Source organism: Oncorhynchus keta, chromosome 10 (assembly GCF_023373465.1).
Source record: "Oncorhynchus keta strain PuntledgeMale-10-30-2019 chromosome 10, Oket_V2, whole genome shotgun sequence".
NCBI classification, from domain to species: Eukaryota; Metazoa; Chordata; class Actinopteri; order Salmoniformes; family Salmonidae; genus Oncorhynchus; species Oncorhynchus keta.
In genome coordinates this window covers 62,604,292-62,624,473 of record NC_068430.1, presented here as the reverse complement: position 1 = coordinate 62,624,473, position 20,182 = coordinate 62,604,292, and the positions used below count along the sequence as shown (strand labels likewise).

The following is a 20,182-nucleotide window of genomic DNA, read 5'->3' as shown; positions in this document are numbered from 1 at the left end:
TGAACTTGTTATCAGTATAAAAGACACCTGTCCACAACCTCAAACAGTCACACTCCAAACTCCGCTATGGCCAAGACCAAAGAGCTGTCAAAGGACACCAGAAACAAAATTGTAGACCTGCACCAGGCTGGGAAGACTGAATCTGCAATAGGTAAGCAGCTTGGTTTGAAGAAATCAACTGTGGGAGCAATTATTAGGAAATGGAAGACATACAAGACCACTGATAATCTCCCTCGATCTGGGGCTCCACGCAAAATCCCACTCCGTGGGGTCAAAATGATCACAAGAACGGTGAGCAAAAATCCCAGAACCACATGGGGGGACCTAGTGAATGACCTGCAGAGAGCTGGGTAAAGTAACAAATCCTACCATCAGTAACACACTGCGCCACCAGGGACTCAAATCCTGCAGTGCCAGACGTGTCCCCCTGCTTAAGCCAGTACATGTCCAGGCCCATCTGAAGTTTGCTAGAGAGCATTTGGATGATCCAAAAGAAGATTGGGAGAATGTCATATGGTCAGATGAAACCAAAATATAACTTTTTGGTAAAAACTCAACTCGTCGTGTTTGGAGGACAAAGAATGCTGAGTTGCATCCAAAGAACACCATACCTACTGTGAAGCATGGGGGTGGATACATCATTCTTTGGGGCTGTTTTTCTGCAAAGGGACTAGGACGACTGATACGTGTAAAGGAAAGAATGAATGGGGCCATGTATTGTGAGATTTTGAGTGAAAACCTCCTTCCATCAGCAAGGGCATTGAAGATGAAACGTGGCTGGGTCTTTCAGCATGACAATGATCCCAAATACACCGCCCGGGCAACAAAGCAGTGGCTTCGTAAGAAGCATTTCAAGGTCCTGGAGTGGCCTAGCCAATCTCCAGATCTCAACCCTATAGAAAATCTTTGGAGGGAGTTGAAAGTCTGTGTTGCCCAGCAACAGCCCCAAAACATCACTGCTCTAGAGGAGATCTGCATGGAAGAATGGGCCAAAATTCCAGCAACAGTGTGTGAAAACGTTTGACCTCTGTCATTGCCAACAAAGGGTATATGACAGAGTATTGAGATAAACTTTTTTATTGACCAAATACTTATTTTCCACCATAATTTGCAAATAAATTCATTAAAATTCCTACAATGTGATTTTCTGGATTTTTTTTCTTCTCATTTTGTCTGTCATAGTTGAAGTGGACCTATGATTAAAATTACAGGCCTCTGTCATCTTTTTAAGTGGGAGAACTTGCACAATTGGTGGCTGACTAAATACTTTTTTGCCACACTGTATATTCCACATCAAGTAACTTGTGCAAGCAGTAAAATCTGATTTTAAAAAACAGATTAAAATACACCTTATGTTACAGTGGGGACTGTGAAGAGACACACACAGGCACAGACACACGCATGATAACATACGCACTATACACACACGTACACATAGATTTTGTGTTGTAGATGTGTGGTAATATGGTATTGGCCTGAGGGCACACACTTAATGTGTTGTGAAATCTGTAGTGAAATGTAATGTCATGTTTTTAATTGTATATAACTGCCTTAATTTTGCTGGAACCCAGGGAGACCCAGGGAGAGGGGATCCATAATATACACTGCTCAAAAAAATAAAGGGAACACTTAAACAACACAATGTAATTCCAAGTCAATCACACTTCTGTGAAATCACACTGTCCACTTAGGAAGCAACACTGATTGACAATAAATGTCACATGCTGTTGTGCAAATGGAATAGACAACAGGTGGAAATTATAGGCAATTAGTAAGACACTCCCAATAAAGGAGTGGTTCTGCAGGTGGTGACCACAGACCACTTCTCAGTTCCTATGCTTCCTGGCTGATGTTTTGGTCACTTTTGAATGCTGGCGGTGCTTTCACTCTAGTGGTAGCATGAGACGGAGTCTACAACCCACACAAGTGGCTTAGGTAGTGCAGCTCATCCAGGATGGCACATCAATGCGAGCTGTGGCAAGAAGGTTTACTGTGTCTGTCAGCGTAGTGTCCAGAGCATGGAGGCGCTACCAGGAGACAGGCCAGTACATCAGGAGACGTGGAGGAGGCGTTGGAGGGCAACAACCCAGCAGCAGGTTCGCTACCTCCGCCTTTGTGCAAGGAGGAGCAGGAGGAGGACTGCCAGAGCCCTGCAAAATGACCTCCAGCAGGCCACAAATGTGCATGTGTCTGCTCAAACGGTCAGAAACAGACTCCATGAGGGTGGTATGAGGGCCCGACGTCCACAGGTGGGGGTTGTGCTTACAGCCCAACACCGTGCAGGACTTTTGGCATTTGCCAGAGAACACCAAGATTGGAAAATTCACCACTGGCGCCCTGTACTCTTCACAGATGAAAGCAGGTTCACACTGAGCACATGTGACAGACGTGACAGAGTCTGGAGATGCCATGGAGAACGTTCTGCTGCCTGCAACATCCTCCAGCATGACCGGTTTGGCGGTGGGTCAGTCATGGTGTGGGGTGGCATTTCTTTGGGGGGCCGCACAGCCCTCCATGTGCTCGCCAGAGGTAGCCTGACTGCCATTAGGTACCGAGATGAGATCCTCAGACCCCTTGTGAGACCATATGCTGGTGCGGTTGGCCCTGGGTTCCTCCTAATGCAAGACAATGCTAGACCTCATGTGGCTGGAGTGTGTCAGCAGTTCCTGCAAGAGGAAGGCATTGATGCTATGGACTGGCCTGCCCGTTCCCCAGACCTGAATCCAATTGAGCACATCTGGGACATCATGTCTCGCTCCATCCACCAATGCCACATTGCACCACAGACTGTCCAGGAGTTGGCGGATGCTTTAGTCCAGGTCTGGGAGGAGATCCCTCAGGAGACCATCCACCACCTCATCAGGAGCATGCCCAGGCATTGTAGGGAGGTCAAACAGGCACGTAGAGGCCACACACACTACTGAGCCTCATTTTGACTTGTTTTAAGGACATTGCATCAAAGTTGGATCAGCATGGTTTTCCACTTTAATTTTGAGTGGGACTCCAAATCCAGACCTCCATGGGTTGATAAATTTGATTTCCATTGATCATTTTTGTGTAATTTTGTTGTCAGCACATTCAACTATGTAAAGAAAAAAGTATTTCATAAGAATATTTCATTCATTCAGATCTAGGATGTGTTATTTTAGTGTTCCCTTTATTGTTTTGAGCAGTGTATATAAATACATGTGCCACAAAGATCAGATCTGAAATCTCAAACTCGCTCTTCCCTGAACAGTGCAGTAATATTATCAAAAACTAGTGAAGATGGCCCAAGGTGTTCCACCCTGCCATGGTTATTGGGTGGAAGGTAATGGCTCACACAGAGAGGCCAGGTGCTGTAGCCAGGTAGAGATGAGAACCCAGCGTGTTCCTGCTCACTCAGCTGCAATCAGCACTTTTGCCTGCCTGGGTCCTGTTCAGTTGGGCACACCGTAGAAATATGTCTTACAACGGAAAAATAAAATCTGCTACATTTTGTTATTGGACAGTTCACAGTAGTACCTTCCCGTTTCACTCTGTTTCAAAACTCATACAGAAAGGACATGTGCTGTAGCCAGGTAGAGAAGAGATCCCAGCTTGATGCTAGTGCACACTCAGCTGCACACTTTTCCTCTTTCAAGGACAGTGAGGTCGTGAAACATTTATGTGTTCCAAATGGCACCCTATTCCCTTTATAGGGCACTACTTTTGACCAGTGCCCCACAGGCTCTGGTCAAAAGTCGTGCACTACATAGGGAATAGCGTGCCATTAGGGAGAGAATCAGGATAGGCTCTCGGAGGTGTTGCTTAGCTGCTCAACCTACAGGTAGTGGTACCACACGGGTCCCATGGGAATCAGGGGTGTGGGATAGGTGGGGTGGGGAATGGAGGGAGAGGATGAATCTAAAAAGAGGGGCAGATAGGATGCACATTCTGTATGAGGGGGTGAGTGGTGAGGTATGGGAAATGTTGTTTCATTTGACGGAGATTTATGACTTCTCCTGCTATTAATGTAGCAGCAATTCTAATATTGTCTCAACTATTATTTGTCTGTTACCGTGGTAACTTGGCTGACAAGCTGATTTTCAGAGGGAGTCCAGGGTTTTCTCTTGTATTATGCTGAGAAATACAAATGAATTCGCAAGTTTAGCCAACTTTGCTTTTGGTGTTTCTCCCATATATGCTTTTAAATGAATTTGTGCGCGTATGTGTGTGTGTGTGCACGCATATATCTGTATTTCTATGTACCAGTATGTGTGTGTGTGTCTGTCTGTGTGTGGAGAGGTGGCGGGTTCACAGTTTAGTTAATGGAAACACTCCGCTGAGTTTGGCGAGAAGTGCCCACCGAGGGGTGTAAGGGGGGTTCGGGTTTAGCGATGAGGTAATGGCCTCCCACTGTTCAACAACAGAGCCTAATGTTGCCGTGGGGAATTACGAGCGACCCCCAAGTATGTCCTCTTCGTTAAAAGCACCAACCTTTGAATCACACACAGACACACAGACATGCACAGACACATGCATGTATGCGCGTAGGAACGTATGTATGTGTACAAGCACGCTGGCACACGCTGCACACACACGTTCACACATACATACACACAAGTACTGTTCTTCAGATCGCCGGCTGCGGTGGAATGTTACAGAGATTCCGGCAGAGTGTGTGAAGGAATTCAGAGCCGTTTGGCCTCTCAACTCAGCGGCTGGCGCTAATGTTTTTTCTCCCATTTTTTCGGCCCTCGCTGGAACTTATGAATCTAAATCGGTCGTGGAAAAAGTACCCAATTGTCATACTTTAGTTGAAGTCAAGATGCCTTAATAGAAAATGACTGAAGTAAAAGTGGAAGTCACCAAGTGAAATAGTATTTGAGTAAAAGTCTAAATGTATTTGGTAAAAAATATACTTAAGTATAAATTATTTCAAATTCCATATACTGTATTAACCAAACCAGGCGGCACCATTTTCTTGTTTTTTATTATTATGGATAGCCAAGGGCACACTCCAACACTCCAACACTCCAACATCATTTACAAACAAAGCATGTGTGTTTAGTGAGTCCACAGATCAGTGGCAGTAGGGATGACCATGGATGGTCTCTTGATAACTGTGTGAATTGGACCATTTTCCTGTGCTGTTAAGCATTACAAATGTAACATGTACTTTTGGGTGTCAGGGGGAAATAATGTATGGAGTAAAAAGTACATTATTTTCATTAGGAATGTGGTGAAGTAGAAGTAAAAGTTGTCAAAAATATAAATAGAAAAGTAAAGTACAGATAACACAACAAACTAAGTAGTACTTTCAAGTACTTTTACTTAAGTACTTTACACCACTGATCTAAATGTAGCAGCAGCACAGTCCATTTCCTCAACATACACATACATGCATTGCATAGTCATCGTTCAATTGACATTGCTGTTAGTGCTTTGAAGATACTGTACATGCATGGGCTCGTTTGTCAGTCACATTCTAAGTGCAGTAGGATAGGTTGCGGAGAGGTTGTGGAGAAGTTGCCAAGGCGTTTAAGTCCCCCCCCACCTCATAACAGGGCCATGTGCTGATTGGAACAGGTGAGAAGGGGGGGTATTGATGTCAATGGCGTTTTCATGGCAAACAGCTGGACTGGTTTATTCAAACACCCAAGGGTGGGCGTGCAAGGGGGGAGTTGGGGGGACCGAGGGGGAGGGGAGGGGGGTTAGGGGGAAGGTGACCTGAGAATGACACCCTGGGAGGCGGGTTTAGGGGCCATTTTACGACCAGGGAGCCCAGACTGGAGGGGAGCGCTCGTTTATTTTAATCCTCACAGGAGAAGCGTTTCACCGTGCTGAGGCTCCAGCTCTGCAGCCTGCAGTGGACGAGAACAGATGCCACCGCAACAAATTAGCTAAAGGAGGATATTTCAGTTGTTGGGGTTGTTCTTTCTTGAGCGCATTCCTTTAAACAAAAAATGCTTTTCGGGCTGTGTTTTTATGTGTAAATGTGATGGTGCTTGGTGGTGAGGTAGTATTTGTAAAGTTGTGGATCAGGGTTGGGGTCAATTCCATTTCAATTTATTCAATTCAGGAAGTAAAAGTAAAGTGAAGGCTTTTCAATGCAATAGTTCCTGAGATGATTGAATTGTAATGGAATTGACCCCAACCCTATTGTGGATACCCTGGCTGTATCTAGTAAAGTGCCTACTATAGGTGCTTACTTAACTACACGCTAAGCATACAAGTTCATATCACACAAAGCCGTCGTAAAACAATGTTTTTCTTCGGAAAAACAACGTTTTTCAAAAGTGGAGGGTTTTTACGACACGTCTAGCCAGAAGAATAGGCCTCCATTGTGGGAGTGAGAGCCAGAGAGGGGTGGATAGTCACACTTATTGTGCGGTGGGAAGCGGAGGGCTAAAGCAGGGACATAAACGCAGTCCCATGGTGTGAAGGGTTCGCGCAGGGGTGAAACTTTTAACTCCCTAACAGAGGACGCAGCCTTGGTCCCGCCGCATGGCGCTCTGTTCACCCTTTCATTGGCTGCTTAAAAGGCGGAGCTCGGGGGTGTGTGGTGGCGGGCTCCCACACAACAGAGCGCCCCACAGCCTCTCCACCCCTCTCTCTCCCTCTATCTCTCTCTCCTTTTGAGACCCCTAACACTACATACACCCCCTGTGCTCCCCACCATGATTCGTCACAGTATCATCAAGGATATGTCCTTCTTGTGGTTTTTGTGGAAGCACTCTGGCCTAAGGGACTTTGCGCCTCATTTGTCAAAGCTTTGTTGAAATTAAAGTAATTGGTTCCCCTTTATTTTTATGGTTCTATCATCCAAAACATCACATAATAGCCACCTTTTATTGCCTGATAGATACACAGTATGTTATTACACTGCAAAAAAGCATGCGGCTCTAGATAGGCTTCATCATATGACTCGGTTTTCTAGTTCAGTTTGGGCCTCTTCTCCGCACTTCTCTCTTAGTATCTTCCTCTCCCCCTCATCTATGCCCCTCCACTCCTCCTCCCACTACTCCACCCCCATCCCGCCCCCTGCTTCTGCCTTTTTTTGGGCCCTGCTGAAAGGAGTGTTGTGGCTTTTGTTTTCCTGAAAAGGAAACCTGTTCCTCCCCTTTTCGCTTCTCTCTTTTTTTTTTGAAGAAAAAGATGAAATGGAACCATTCCACCAGGGGTAAAAAGGCAGAGGGACATAAATCAAGTTGGAACCACTGAGCTTTCACTCCCCGGGTCGGCAGGGGTCACAGGGCGGGTTCACAAAGCTTTAGGCTGAGCAAGACCAGAGTGCTCCTCTGCCGAGGGCGCCGGGTCACGGGGCCGCCAGGGTCGAAGGTTAGGGATCATGCATACCAGAATGATGGCTTTCAAGAGCACAATTATACTTTGAGGGGATGTGTATGAATGTAGGACAACACTCTGCAAACATAGTTATTCCGTAATGCACCTAAGCTATCCCACTGCAGAGAGATTTAGTTGTATGAGCTTTGTTTGGATGTGTGCTAAGGGATGGTACACTAAAAATCTATACTAGTACTTGAGGACTTTATTAGTGCTTGGTGTATTTTATGTATTGAAAAGCTAAATATAATTTTGCTGTGACATGAAATATTTTGGACTTTTTAGAGACAGTATATCAAGTGTCTACTGTATTGGTGGATATCAAAGAAGTGTATGCTTGCACCAGCAGCGTCAGTTTGCTATGAACTCATAGATATTCCAGGTGTTTGGTTTGGTAAGAATCACAGTTACTGTCCAAGAAGTCATTTTTTTCTTTGAAAGACACAGTTTAAGAGGAAGTTGAGGTTTCCATGTTCTTTTAGTGAAGTGTAGACCAGATGCCTGGACAACGTCAGGCAACCATCGCTGACAGCAAGCATTTTTTTCTTCTCATAACGCCAAAGCGAATGAATGCTTTTCCTCTGTGGTCCCAAAACAGTACATTGAAATCATATGCTGCTCGCCAGGCCTCATTTATAACGTGTTGCTGTCTTCTCTCTCCTCCACTGCCCTCCCCCCATCCCCTCCTTCCCTCATTCTCTCTCTTTCAGGTTCATCAACGCGAGACGAAGAATAGTACAGCCCATGATCGACCAGTCCAATAGAGCAGGCAAGTCTCCCGTCAAATTTGAGTGGTTTCAATTCATGTGGTAAAGTTGTTTCAATTCATGTGGTAAAGTTGTTTCAATTCATGTGGTAAAGTTGTTTCAATTCATGTGGTAAAGTTTCAATTCATGTGGTGAAGTTGTTTCAATCCATGTGGTGAAGTTGTTTCAATTCATGTGGTCAAGACATTTATTTCAAGAAAACAGGTTCAACATACATTTTTTTTAAATCTTGATTTTAATAAAATAAAAACATCTCAAAATAAATTAAAACATAAATGAATCTGTTTTTTAACAAAACAAAAACGGTGTACTTCTCCTGCTACTATCTCCAGTCTTGCCCCTTCTGGTCTTCAATGTGTTTAACTGAACGAACGGACTTAACTACGGGAGTGAAGGGACACTAAAACCCAGAGGATTAGCCCAGACAAAGCTGCTAATCACTTTGACTGGCTAGTCCACTGAAAGTTTAACCTTGGATTAAAAAAACAAACAAGGACCAAGTGAAACTGAAGCTAAAATATGACCAGTTATTTTCCCTTGCTTGTTTACAAATTGAAATTTAATTTCAGAATTTTAACTTTTTGATTAAAAAAAAACACACATTGGCTACTGTAAAAAGTTGTGGAGTAGGACTTTGGTTTACTTTGTTAGTCTCTCTCTCTCGCTCCCCATTCTCCCTCTCTTCCTCTCTCTCCCTCTCTGCTAAAGACAGAGCAGTCCCCTGGCACTCTCTCTCTCTCCCTCTCTGCTAAAGACAGAGCAGTCCCCTGGCACTCTCTCTCTCTCCCTCTCTGCTAAAGACAGAGCAGTCCCCTGACACTCTCTCTCCCTCTCTGCTAAAGACAGAGCAGTCCCCTGGCACTCTCTCCCTCCCTCTCTGCTAAAGACAGAGCAGTCCCCTGGCACTCTCTCTACCTCTCTGCTAAAGACAGAGCAGTCCCCTGGCACTCTCCCTCTCTTCCTCTCTCTCCCTCTCTGCTAAAGACAGAGCAGTCCCCTGGCACTCTCTCTATCTCCCTCTCTGCCAAAGACAGGCATTCCCCTGGCACTCTCCCTCTCTTCCTCTCTCTCCCTCTCTGCTAAAGACAGAGCAGTCCCCTGGCACTCTCCCTCTCTTCCTCTCTCTCCCTCTCTGCTAAAGACAGAGCAGTCCCCTGGCACTCTCTCTCTCCCTCTCTGCTAAAGACAGAGCAGTCCCCTGGCTCTCTCTCTGCTAAAGACAGAGCAGTCCCCTGGCACATGCCTTGTTTTGGAGCTGCTGTAAAATGTATGACCTGTGATGAGGGTGAGGGGTTAGGGTTGCATTAGGGGGACTCTGTAAAGTTCAAAGACGGACCGAGGAGCTTGAACTGTTGCTCTGGCTCATGTAACCAGAACCAGCTTCTCTACCTGAGGCTGCCTACACTTTATGATATGAGGGAGACAGAAAGCCGAATCACAGTCCGTTCTGTCCTATCCTTCCTCCGCCACTAATTGTTCCATTTATTTAATTAAATTTTTATTTAACTACGAAGGTCAGTTAAGAACAAATTCTTATTTACAATGACGGCCTACACCAGCCAAACCCGGAAGACACTGGGCCAATTGTGCGCTGCCCTATGGGACTCACAATCACGGCCGGTTGTGATACAGCTTGGATTCGAACCAGGGTGTCTGTAGTGACACCTCGTGCATTGAGAAGCAGTGCCGCTGCGCCACTTGGGAGCCCCATAAGTGATAGTGGACAGATTTGTTATTTGTTATTATTATTTATTTATTTATTTATTTATTTATTTATTTATTTATTTATACCTTTATTTAACTAGATAAGTCAGTTAAAGAACAAATTCTTATTTTCAATGACGGCCTGGGAACAGTGGGTTAAATGCCAGTAACCTGGTGGAAAAGTAGTTCCTTAATTACGTACTGTAATTATGGTTAGCCGGTTTGCTTAAACGCGTGTTTAATGAGTCAAAGAGTTGTTATAAGTTACTTATTTCCCATTTACAGTGCTACTGTGTAATTTGAGGTTATTATGTTCTAGTTGCCAGAACAGTAATCTATTTGCTGATATCAAGTTGCTCTTTCACAGCATAGGCCATAAGGACAACTCTTACCACTACATACAAAGTCGTTTGTTAGTAATTAAGCCTATTGATGAAGAAAATTACCTATGAAATAATCTTGTAATTAGAGGATAATAGTGAGAGAATAACGAGCACAGACCAAACCAGGAAAGGGAGGGGGATGTTTTATGGAGGCGCACCGGTAATTAAAACTTATGCAAGATTCTAATTAGCATTTCCTTCTGTCTCGGCCTGTGTTTTTTGCCAGTGACTGGAGGAGGGCCCTACACCCCAGATGGTCAACCAATGGGAGGGTTCGTCATGGACGGCCAGACACACATGGGAATCAGACCACCTGGTAAAGACTCCTATCTTTTAACTCCTACATCCCAGACACACACATGCACGTATACACGCACGCATGCACACACCACACACACACAAACCTTTGAGTCCCTCAAACACACACCATGGACCTGACTGGTTCCCATTCCCCCCTCCCCTGTCACAGTATAATTGACTAACCCTATCTCCCATGCCCCCCCACCTTGCAGAGACACAGTCTTGACCAGGTGTGACCGGTCACATTGCAATATTTGCATTAGCTCACCTCACTGACCCAAATAATGCCTTTGTCCTCTTTATCTCTGTCCCCCTTCTCTTCCCCCATCCTCACTCACACCTCTCTAATGTGTCCCTCTTCTCTCCCCGTAGGGCCCATGGGTGGGATGGGTATGGGTGTGGAGGGACAGTGGCATTACATGTGACCCCTTGCTAACGGACTTAGCACAGAGCCCAAGGGGACGCACTGTAAGTATCAAGCATCCACATTAATGTAGAAGTGTTTAGAAACATATTATATTCGTACTTACAATAAAAGTGACTCCAAAATGACACAATACATGATTTACCATTCATTTCTATTGGGCACAAAATCATCTTGAACACAGTCAAAACAAACAGCAAATGCATCCAGTTTGTAGAGTCACAAGCTTGATGTAATCATCGCCTACATATATACACATACTGTACTTATAAGTGACTTTGTCCCAATACTTTTGGGTCCCTAAAATGAGAGGACTATGTACAAAAAGTGCTGTCATTTCTAATTTCACCTGATATGGATGAAAATAACCTCAAATGAAATCTGACAGTCTGCACTTTAACCTCGTAGTTAGTGTATCCTTTCAGAATACAAAGTGCTGTAGTATGGAGCCAAAACAACAACAGAAATGGTGTGTCCCAATACGTTTAGAGCTCACTGTATCATGAAGAATGCATAAGGCGTGCACACTAAGTCAAATATATAAAAACGTGTACGGTATAGAAACACAGCATAAAGCTACTGCCACATTGGCAGCATAAAGCTACTGCCGCACTGCAGCATAAAGCTACTGCCACGCTGCAGCATAAAGCTACTGCCACGCTGCACCAGGATGAAAAGGCTGGCAAAAGCTCATTGACTTTGTCTAAATGAAATATGTACACGCCGGTGGTGTGACCAATTGATTTATTTGACTGGTCACGTGGACAGAAATTACGCCCTTTCCTTGCTCCCGCTGCTCACACGCACTGTGGGAAAGAACTTGTTATGGCTGTCCACATTCAAAGGGTCAACCATCGGAGAGAAAAAGAAAGCACAGCTCTGCCTCTCAGATGTGCATATTTGATGTTTGTTTAGAATCAGCGAGAGTGGATGCTCGATGGAAAACCACAGTGCTAACGAAATGTGTCATGTGAACATTGTTAATGGGGTAGGAGGTGGCATCTGAAATCCTATGGGAACAGAAGACAGACATAGGCCAAGAGTCAATCTTCCTCTGCTGTCTGTTGAGTGATAGAGTGGCTAAATATAGACGGGTTAATTAAGGTAAAGTTCTCAAAGATTGCAGGGTCAATTAATCATAAGAGATGTTATTTTACGTCCCGTTGAATGAATGAACCATTAACGAGGTACATAAAACGTTTTCCCTCTCTTATTTGATTAAGGACTCCAGTTCTGTCATAAGATATTTTCATTAAGCTCGGCGAATGGGGAAGACTAAGCGAGCCGTTTACGGCCTGGACTGGAGAGAGACTGGAGAGAGAGACTGGAGAGAGACTGGAGAGAGAGACTGGAGAGAGACTGGAGAGAGAGACTGGAGAGAGAGACTGAAGAGAGACTGGAAGGAGAGACTGAAGAGAGACTGGAGAGAGAGACTGGAGAGAGACTGAAGAGAGACTGGAGAGAGACTGGAGAGAGACTGAAGAGAGACTGGAGAGACTGGAGAGAGACTGAAGAGAGACTGGAGAGAGAGACTGGAGAGAGACTGAAGAGAGACTGGAGAGAGACACTGGAGAGAGACTGGAGAGAGACTGAAGAGAGACTGGAGAGAGACTGGAGAGAGAGACTGGAGAGAGACTGGAGAGACTGGAGAGACTGGAGAGAGACTGAAGAGAAAGACTGGAGAGAGAGACTGGAGAGAGACTGAAGAGAGACTGGAGAGAGACTGGAGAGAGACTGGAGAGAGACTGAAGAGAGACTGGAGAGAGAGACTGGAGAGAGACTGAAGAGAGACTGGAGAGAGAGACTGGAGAGAGACTGAAGAGAGACTGGAGAGAGACACTGGAGAGAGACTGGAGAGAGACTGAAGAGAGACTGGAGAGAGACTGGAGAGAGAGACTGGAGAGACTGGAGAGACTGAAGAGAGAGACTGGAGAGAGACTGGAGAGAGATGGGAGAGAGAAACTGGAGAGAGACTGGACAGAGAGACTGGACAGAGAGACTGGACAGAGACTGGACAGAGAGACTGAAGAGAGACTGGAGAGAGAGACTGGAGAGAGACAGGAGAGAGATGGGAGAGAGAAACTGGAGAGAGACTGGACAGAGAGACTGGAGAGAGAGACTGGAGAGAGACTGGACAGAGAGACTGGACAGAGAGACTGGACAGAGAGACTGGATAGACACTGGACAGAGAGACTGGAGAGAGAGACTGGAGAGAGACTGAAGAGAGACTGGAGAGAGACTCGGGACTTGACGGGTTTTTCTAATACAGTCACTCTGCAACTCTTCTTCGAACTAAAGTCAATTAAAGACTCCTCAGGAGGAGCATTACGCTTTCTTCCCCTCACGATTATCGAGCTTATGGGTCCTTGGGAAACAATGCACCTGTCAGTTTGTATCCAAAGCAAGCCACGCAGAAGGCCCCGGACCAAACGACTGTTCCCTGGTCGTTTGGCCCCCTTCTTTCCTTTCTTCTTATTCCGCAAAATTAGCCAAGGCTGGGCAAAATCGTCATTTTCCCTTCCCAGACAATAGCCGATTACGGGCCCACAAATTAACGAGAGTACAGGATTATCCCCCTCCTCGTACAAAATGTTTCTCTCTACCCAGAAACCCCCTCAGGCATCCTTTGGTGAACTTCCTCACTGACCCCTGTGCGTCGCCCTAACACTGCTGGAGGCCATTGTTTAAAGGAGCCTCTCCGCCAATTATTCAGCCGAGGTTTGCTAACATCGTTCCGAGGGGTCAAGGTTGCCATCTTTTGAGGGGAGGACCTGTAAAGGGACTCAGGAGAAAGAAAGAGAACGAAAGAGAAAATAAGGCTTGGGGGCGTTTAGCCTCTGCTCTCCAACGGGAAGTAGCGCCTGTTGATTGGGTCCCCTGGTGTCAGTGAAACAGAATGGGTCAGCCACGCTGCTCTCTTGCTCAGCCGCAGAGTGCTGCACTCTAGCCGGCTCTAAATGCTCGACCAATGGCCTCTTTTTCCTCCCTCCTACTCTTCTTTAAATCATGTACACTGATCCAAGAGTTAGTGGGATAGGGGAAATCCATTTGTCCCGACATGTCACCCTATTGTAGTGCCGCTTCACTGCACACAACACAACTGCTTCACATGACCTAAAGTAACAGTGCAGAGTGCTGTCGTTTTAAACTGACACTACACAGTGTTATAGTGTTAAAGTAACACTACACAGTATTATTGCTACAGTAACTTGTACACACTGGTGTTGTTTGCAGTTTTACTCATTGTTTGTTTTTCTTTGTTTTCCCAGCAGAACTGCCAGGTATTCCCGAGGATGGCGTGTCCCGTGGTGGTCCGATCAGCATGGATATGGGCATCGCTCTGACCTCCACGGGTGCCCCTACCATCACCTCTACCCTCCCACCAACCAGCCCCGCCACTGGGGCATGATCTCTCGGTACTGCCCCTCCCTCAGTGACTCTTCTGTGACCCAGCGATATCGATTGCGCTGGTGCCCAGCCCAAACTCACCACCATCGCCTGACTGTTTGTCAGTGGGGCTTGTGTCTCCCCCTTCTCCAACTCCCCCCATTTCCTTAAAGTGGTTCAATTTGAGTAGCCACTGTTGCTGAACCACCACCCTGACTATGAGAGGCCTTGGAAACCCCATCATGCCTTGTGAGGACTTCTTACATTGTGAGGACTTCTTACATTGTGAGAACTTCTTACATTGTGAGGACTTCCCTTCATGGGGACTACAATTACTGGAGCTCTCCAGTGGATACTTCAATACTGTGTTAATTCAATACAAACAAACAATTAGTCCTTCACTTTTCCCCACTCTGCTGCATGGCATGGACAGTTATAGAGGGTGAAGGTACTCTTGTCTTGGCAGTGGACCTGTACCAAGAAAAGAAGCCGATGTCTGTATTTCCTGGAGGGTCTTTTCAAAACAACAGACACCCTGGAAACCATTTTTTTTTTTTAATAATGAAATTGTTGTAGTTCTGGAAAAGGACAATAAGGTGAGGCAATAGTGTGCTGTTTACTGTTTTACCACAGACTCTCTGCGGATGAGTAACGATAACTATTGCAAGTGCTCTGGTATTGCTTTGCCATACTCTGCTGTTTAAAAAAAAAAGGACTTGACTTGTCGCATTCACACTATGTGTGTGAGTCTTTTTTCATAGACTTTTATCTCCTACCCCCACGAATCTCTTTGCGTTTGAAAATAAAAAATAAATCACAGGACCAGTTTCTCTCAGTTTGCTGTATGAATACAGAAAGGAACCATTTCAATACTTTGAGGTCCTGTCATACAATTTATATTATGTGTTAACGAGCTTTGTAACACTTAAGTAACTAGAGTGTAATTACAGATTAACTACACAGCTAGCCTATAAGAGTAGTAATTACAGAACTACTACACAGGTATAAGTGCAACTCAATGTAAAGTGCTAGCAAAACCCCAGTTAGTAACCCGGACAGTTAGTAGGAGGGTACAGCTTGGTACAGTACAGTGATGGGAAAAATTACACAGTCGATTTCCTGCCTGCCGGCTGACCCCTTCCTGCTTCGCCTGGGTAGCTCTGTATTTATTGACTAATTACTTTGTTTGACTCGCCGACTGTGGTGGAAAGGGCTTATGCAGACACAGGTTGTGTCCCAAATGGCACCCTACCCCCTATATGGTGCACTTGTTTTGACCAGGACTCATAGGGCTCTGGTGCCATATATTATATGGAATGTGGTGCCATTTGGGATGCATCCACAGTGTTGGTGGTGGAGGTAAGAACAGAGAAGGGTCACTATATCTCGCTCTTGGGCTTCTCAGCTGCTGTGTGAGGTGTGGCTGAAGGAAGCAGGCTGTTGAGGCCAAAAGGTTATACTGAATGACGGACGTTGTTGTCACGTCCAAACCCCGACGAGAACAGACCAGGTGGGTTTTGAAGGTCCACTAAATGAACAAGCACATTGCTCTATCGTCCTGTTCTTGTCTTTAATGAGTCAATCTTAGTATCTTGGAATAATACATTATAAACTTGCCTAAGACCTATAGTCTCTCAGGTTTGAATGGCAATGTGAGAAAAAAATGTTTCACCAAAATCAACTTAACTGAAAGCTTTGTTGTGGCAAATAGAATGTTTGAGGATACTTGAGGATTTTTCTTTATTTTGGAAGAATAGAAAATGATTTGAGGTTAAAATACTGCTGAAATGCACTTCACTGAAATTCAGCCCCCTTAAACTGTGGCTACTTTTAATCTTGCAGCAACTTGGGCAAAAAAAATATGCTGACACTTACTTAAACATGGTCTTAGACAGAGGACTACTATTTATATGACATATTGTAATTGTGGCATCCTCCAGCATGAGAAAAATGTCATGCACTACACTATCCACAACCAAGTATGCTTAATAGTGAGAAGGTCTCGATACGAATGAGTCTTCCTTGGAATTTGAGGGACTGAAAATATGTTGACACTTACTAAAACATGATCTTCTACTATAGACATAGGCCTACTATTTCTATGATATCCTTTTGTGAGCCTCTCCAGAGACAAATTATATACACTATCCACTACCAAGATATTCAATAGTGAGAAAGGCCTAGCTAGATACAAATGAGAGTCTTCCCTGGAATTTGAGGGGGGAAAAAGGGATTTGCGTAAATCTGCCCCCAAACACTTAAATGGATTAGTTCCTGCTCACGCTCTACTTCTCCTTCTCAATAGATGCGCTCTCCCAATCCTCTGGGAGTTCTCTAGATACACCTAATTTCAAAGCCGGCAGACACAAAAGGAATCATTTATCTTCCTCTTAAAATCAATTACCAATTTGGTGTGAGGACAGAAGGATATTGTGGAATTTTTGGTTGGTTTTATCAAGAGTTGAGATTATTGGCGAATGAGACTGCCTCAAATCTTGTTTTTTTTTGCCACAAATGTAATTTAAAAAAAGAAAATTGCACCATAATGTTTAAGAAAATGTAACTCTTTCTTGTCAAGATTCCCCCTCATCTCTCTGCTCCTCATGATTCCACTGCAAGTCTCACATTCCTGAGTGACATGGCTGTCTACTCCGATAAAGCCAACGTGAACTAAGTCCCATGTTTGACTGCCATCTTTAGGGGATTTTGGAAACTGCCTTCATCTGACTGTTTTTCCCAGCTAAGAGTGGCGTTCCAAATGGAACCCTATTCACTACATAGTACACTATTTTTGACCAGGGACCATAGCACTCTGGTAAAAACTAGGGCACAATATAAAGAATAGGGTGCCATTTACGCAACCTAAATTTGTGATTAGACATCAGTAGTAGATTTCCTCCAGCTGAGGATTCATCATGCCACTTCATACCAACTTCATTAAATATGCTAAAAGTGCTGTGTAAACAACAAATATAAAATACATAAAGTTTGTGTGGGGCCACTTTAGGGATTATGGTGCGTGGCAATTTCAGTGTTGATTTATTACTCTGTAATAAATGCAGAACTAAGCTAAAATCAATCAACAAAGTAATGATATACAGTGCCTTCAGAAAGTATTCATACCCCTTGACATTTTACAGCCTGCATTTTAAATTGATTACATTTAGATTTTGTGTCACTGGCCTACACACAATAGCCCATAATGTCAAAGTAGAATTATGTTTTTAGAAGTTTTTTCAAATCTAATTAAACATTTGTCAATAAGTAGTGCGGCTGACCCATTCTGTTTCACTGACACCACTGACACTCAGTCACTACAAAGATACAGGCGTCCTTCCTAACTCAGTTGCCGGAGATGAAGGAAACCACTCAGGGATTTCACCATGAGGCCAATTGTCACTTTAAAACAATTACAGAATTTAATGGCTGTGACAGGAAAAAACTGAGGATGTATCTACAACATTGTAGTTACTCCACAATACTAACCTAATTGACAGAGTGAAAAGAAGGAAGCCTGTAGAGAATTAAACTATTCTGTTTGTAATAAGGCACTAAAGTAAAACAGAAATTAACTTAATGTCCTAAATACAATGCAAATCCAACACAACACATCACTGAGTACCACTCTTCATATTTTCAAGCATGGAGGTGGCTGCATCATGTTATGGGTATGCTTGTCATTGGCAAGGACTAGGAAGTTTTTTAAATAAAAAGAAACGGAATAGAGCTGAGCACAAGCAAATTCCTAGAGGAAAATCTGGTTCAGTCTGATTTCCAACACACACTGGGAGACGAATTCACCTTTCAGCAGGACAATAACTTAAAACACAAGGCCAGATATTCACTAGAGTTGCTTACGAAGATGAAATTAAATGTTCTTGAGTGGCCTAGTTACAGTTTTTACTTAAATTGTCTTGAAAATCTATGGCAAGACTTGAAAAGGACTGTCTAAAAATGATCAACAACCAACTTGACAGAGCTTGAAGAATTTGAAAAAGAATAATGTGCAAATATTGTACAATCCAGGTGTGCAAAGCTCTTACATGCTTATCTGTAATTGTTGTCAAAGGTCATTCTAACATGTATTGAATACTTATGTAAATTTGACATTTCTGTATTTAATTTTAAATACATTTGCAAAAATTTCGAAAAACGTGTTTTCACTTTGTTATCATTAAAATATTTTTAATAAATTCTGAATTCAGGCTGTAACGCAACAAAATGTGGAATAAGTCAAGGGGTATAAATACTTTTTGAAAGCACTGTATCTAGTCCATCTAATCTATCACAATTAATTATGTCAAGTTTCATTTTAATTTAGAGCTTTTAACAAAGTAATTTGTCACAAAACGTAAAACAAAGAAACCCAGAATTAAACAGAATAAATCAGAGGCACACAAGTAATGCTAATGGGAACCAAGATGAGGACTGGAGACATCTCAGAGCCAGTGTGTAAATAGCCTTTGTATTTGACACAACTAGGAGAAGCAATCACCCTGAAACAATGGATGGAATCAGCAGGCCACGACCCCTGGGGCCCTGAGGGCCCGACATGCAGTGACAGATGACTTGGTCTCCTGAGGTGGGTCACTGCTCTGGGTCTCTATGTGTCAGGGTGCTGCAGGGGCCAAGGCATGGCCATCACCTCGCCTCAGCCTGGACCTACCAGAGGAGAGAGGAAGAGGAGGAAGAGGAAGATTTCCACTGACCATGGAAATACCTTATCTGGGAAATATTTCATGATCAGAATTTATCAGATCAGATCAATTAAATTGTATTAAATTAATTTCTGTTAATTTCAATTTCAATTCAATGAAATACCATTAGATTCCATTAAAATACATATCACAAGTTCAGAGCAACTGCAAACCACTGAAAGCTACATGACTAGTTTTTTCTTCTGAATTCTCCATATAGTGTTTCACAAGTCTTGACTAGTAAGGTCAATATCTCATTACCAATGTTGTGAAGTTCAGAAGTGAACATTGGGTTAAAAGTATAGAAGATTTTGACATAAAAATTCCTTGCAGACTGACATGCAACTATGGCATGCTGGTACAAGCAGCAGAAACTTCCAGAACAATGGGAGATGGTTAGGTTAAAGTTGTTATCAGGCTCCGAGTGATAGAGTGAGTTAGACTGACAATGTTATCTCTGTGAGGACAGATAGAGTGGTTAATATCTGTGCTCGTTGGCCACCCAAGGCAACTACTACCTTGATGCCCTCAAGAAAATAATTAGGTCACTATTTCAAACATGCACAAAAGCACTCAATCACTCTTGTCTGTGTTTCGTGTACGGGGCCTGTTTTTCAAATTAAATGTAAGGAAAGCTAAAAGAAAAATGCAAAATGTCAGAAGAGGTAGTTATGTTGAATGTAGTGCTACTGCGAAACAGGTCCTTTACAGTCAGATCACTGTTATATATTTACACAAAAAATACAAGGTATTAAATAAACAATTTTCCTTGATGATGGACTCTCAAATGTTTGTATAATTTCAGACAGTAGTTTTGAATGTGGTGCTCACGAGCCAAAACGGGCCCCGTTTTTTTGTGTGTACTACGCCATCCAATTGTTTACTACATCATTAATTTTGTGTGATGTGTTAAAGCAACAATATGTAACTTTTTGGGCGACCTGACAAAATTCACAGAAAAAATGTGAGATCTAGGTCTGTTATTCTCATTAAAAGTAATTCTAAGAAGCGGTAGATCTGTTCTATGTGTGCTATTTCTATGCTTCCCGTTCTTAAATTTCGTTTTTTGCATATTTTACTTTCGGTTTTGTACACCAGTTTCAAACAGCATAGCACACTTTTTAAAAAATGTTGCAATTTGTATGATATCATATTAATTTTGAAATTAATTTTGAAATTCAATTCGAATCCAATTTGTGCAATACGTTACGA

General features: G+C 43.5%; 1 protein-coding gene across 2 annotated transcripts in view; it reads left to right on the top strand.

Moving 5' to 3' along the window:
* The window catches only part of LOC118389160 (homeobox protein Meis1-like), a 38,649-nt gene extending 23,554 nt beyond the window's left edge, over window positions 1-15,095 (top strand). Inside the window, exons 10-13 of one of the 2 annotated variants that reach the window (XM_052527472.1) lie at window positions 8,019-8,077; window positions 10,389-10,478; window positions 10,835-10,930; window positions 14,159-15,095. In XM_052527472.1, the coding sequence (XP_052383432.1) occupies window positions 8,019-8,077; window positions 10,389-10,478; window positions 10,835-10,887 (202 nt within the window). In that variant the 3' untranslated portion in view covers window positions 10,888-10,930; window positions 14,159-15,095. Of the gene's footprint in view, window positions 1-8,018; window positions 8,078-10,388; window positions 10,479-10,834; window positions 10,931-14,155 lie in introns of both variants that reach the window. The other variant, XM_052527471.1, reaches the window with a different exon arrangement.
* The last annotated feature ends 5,087 nt before the right edge of the window (window positions 15,096-20,182 follow it).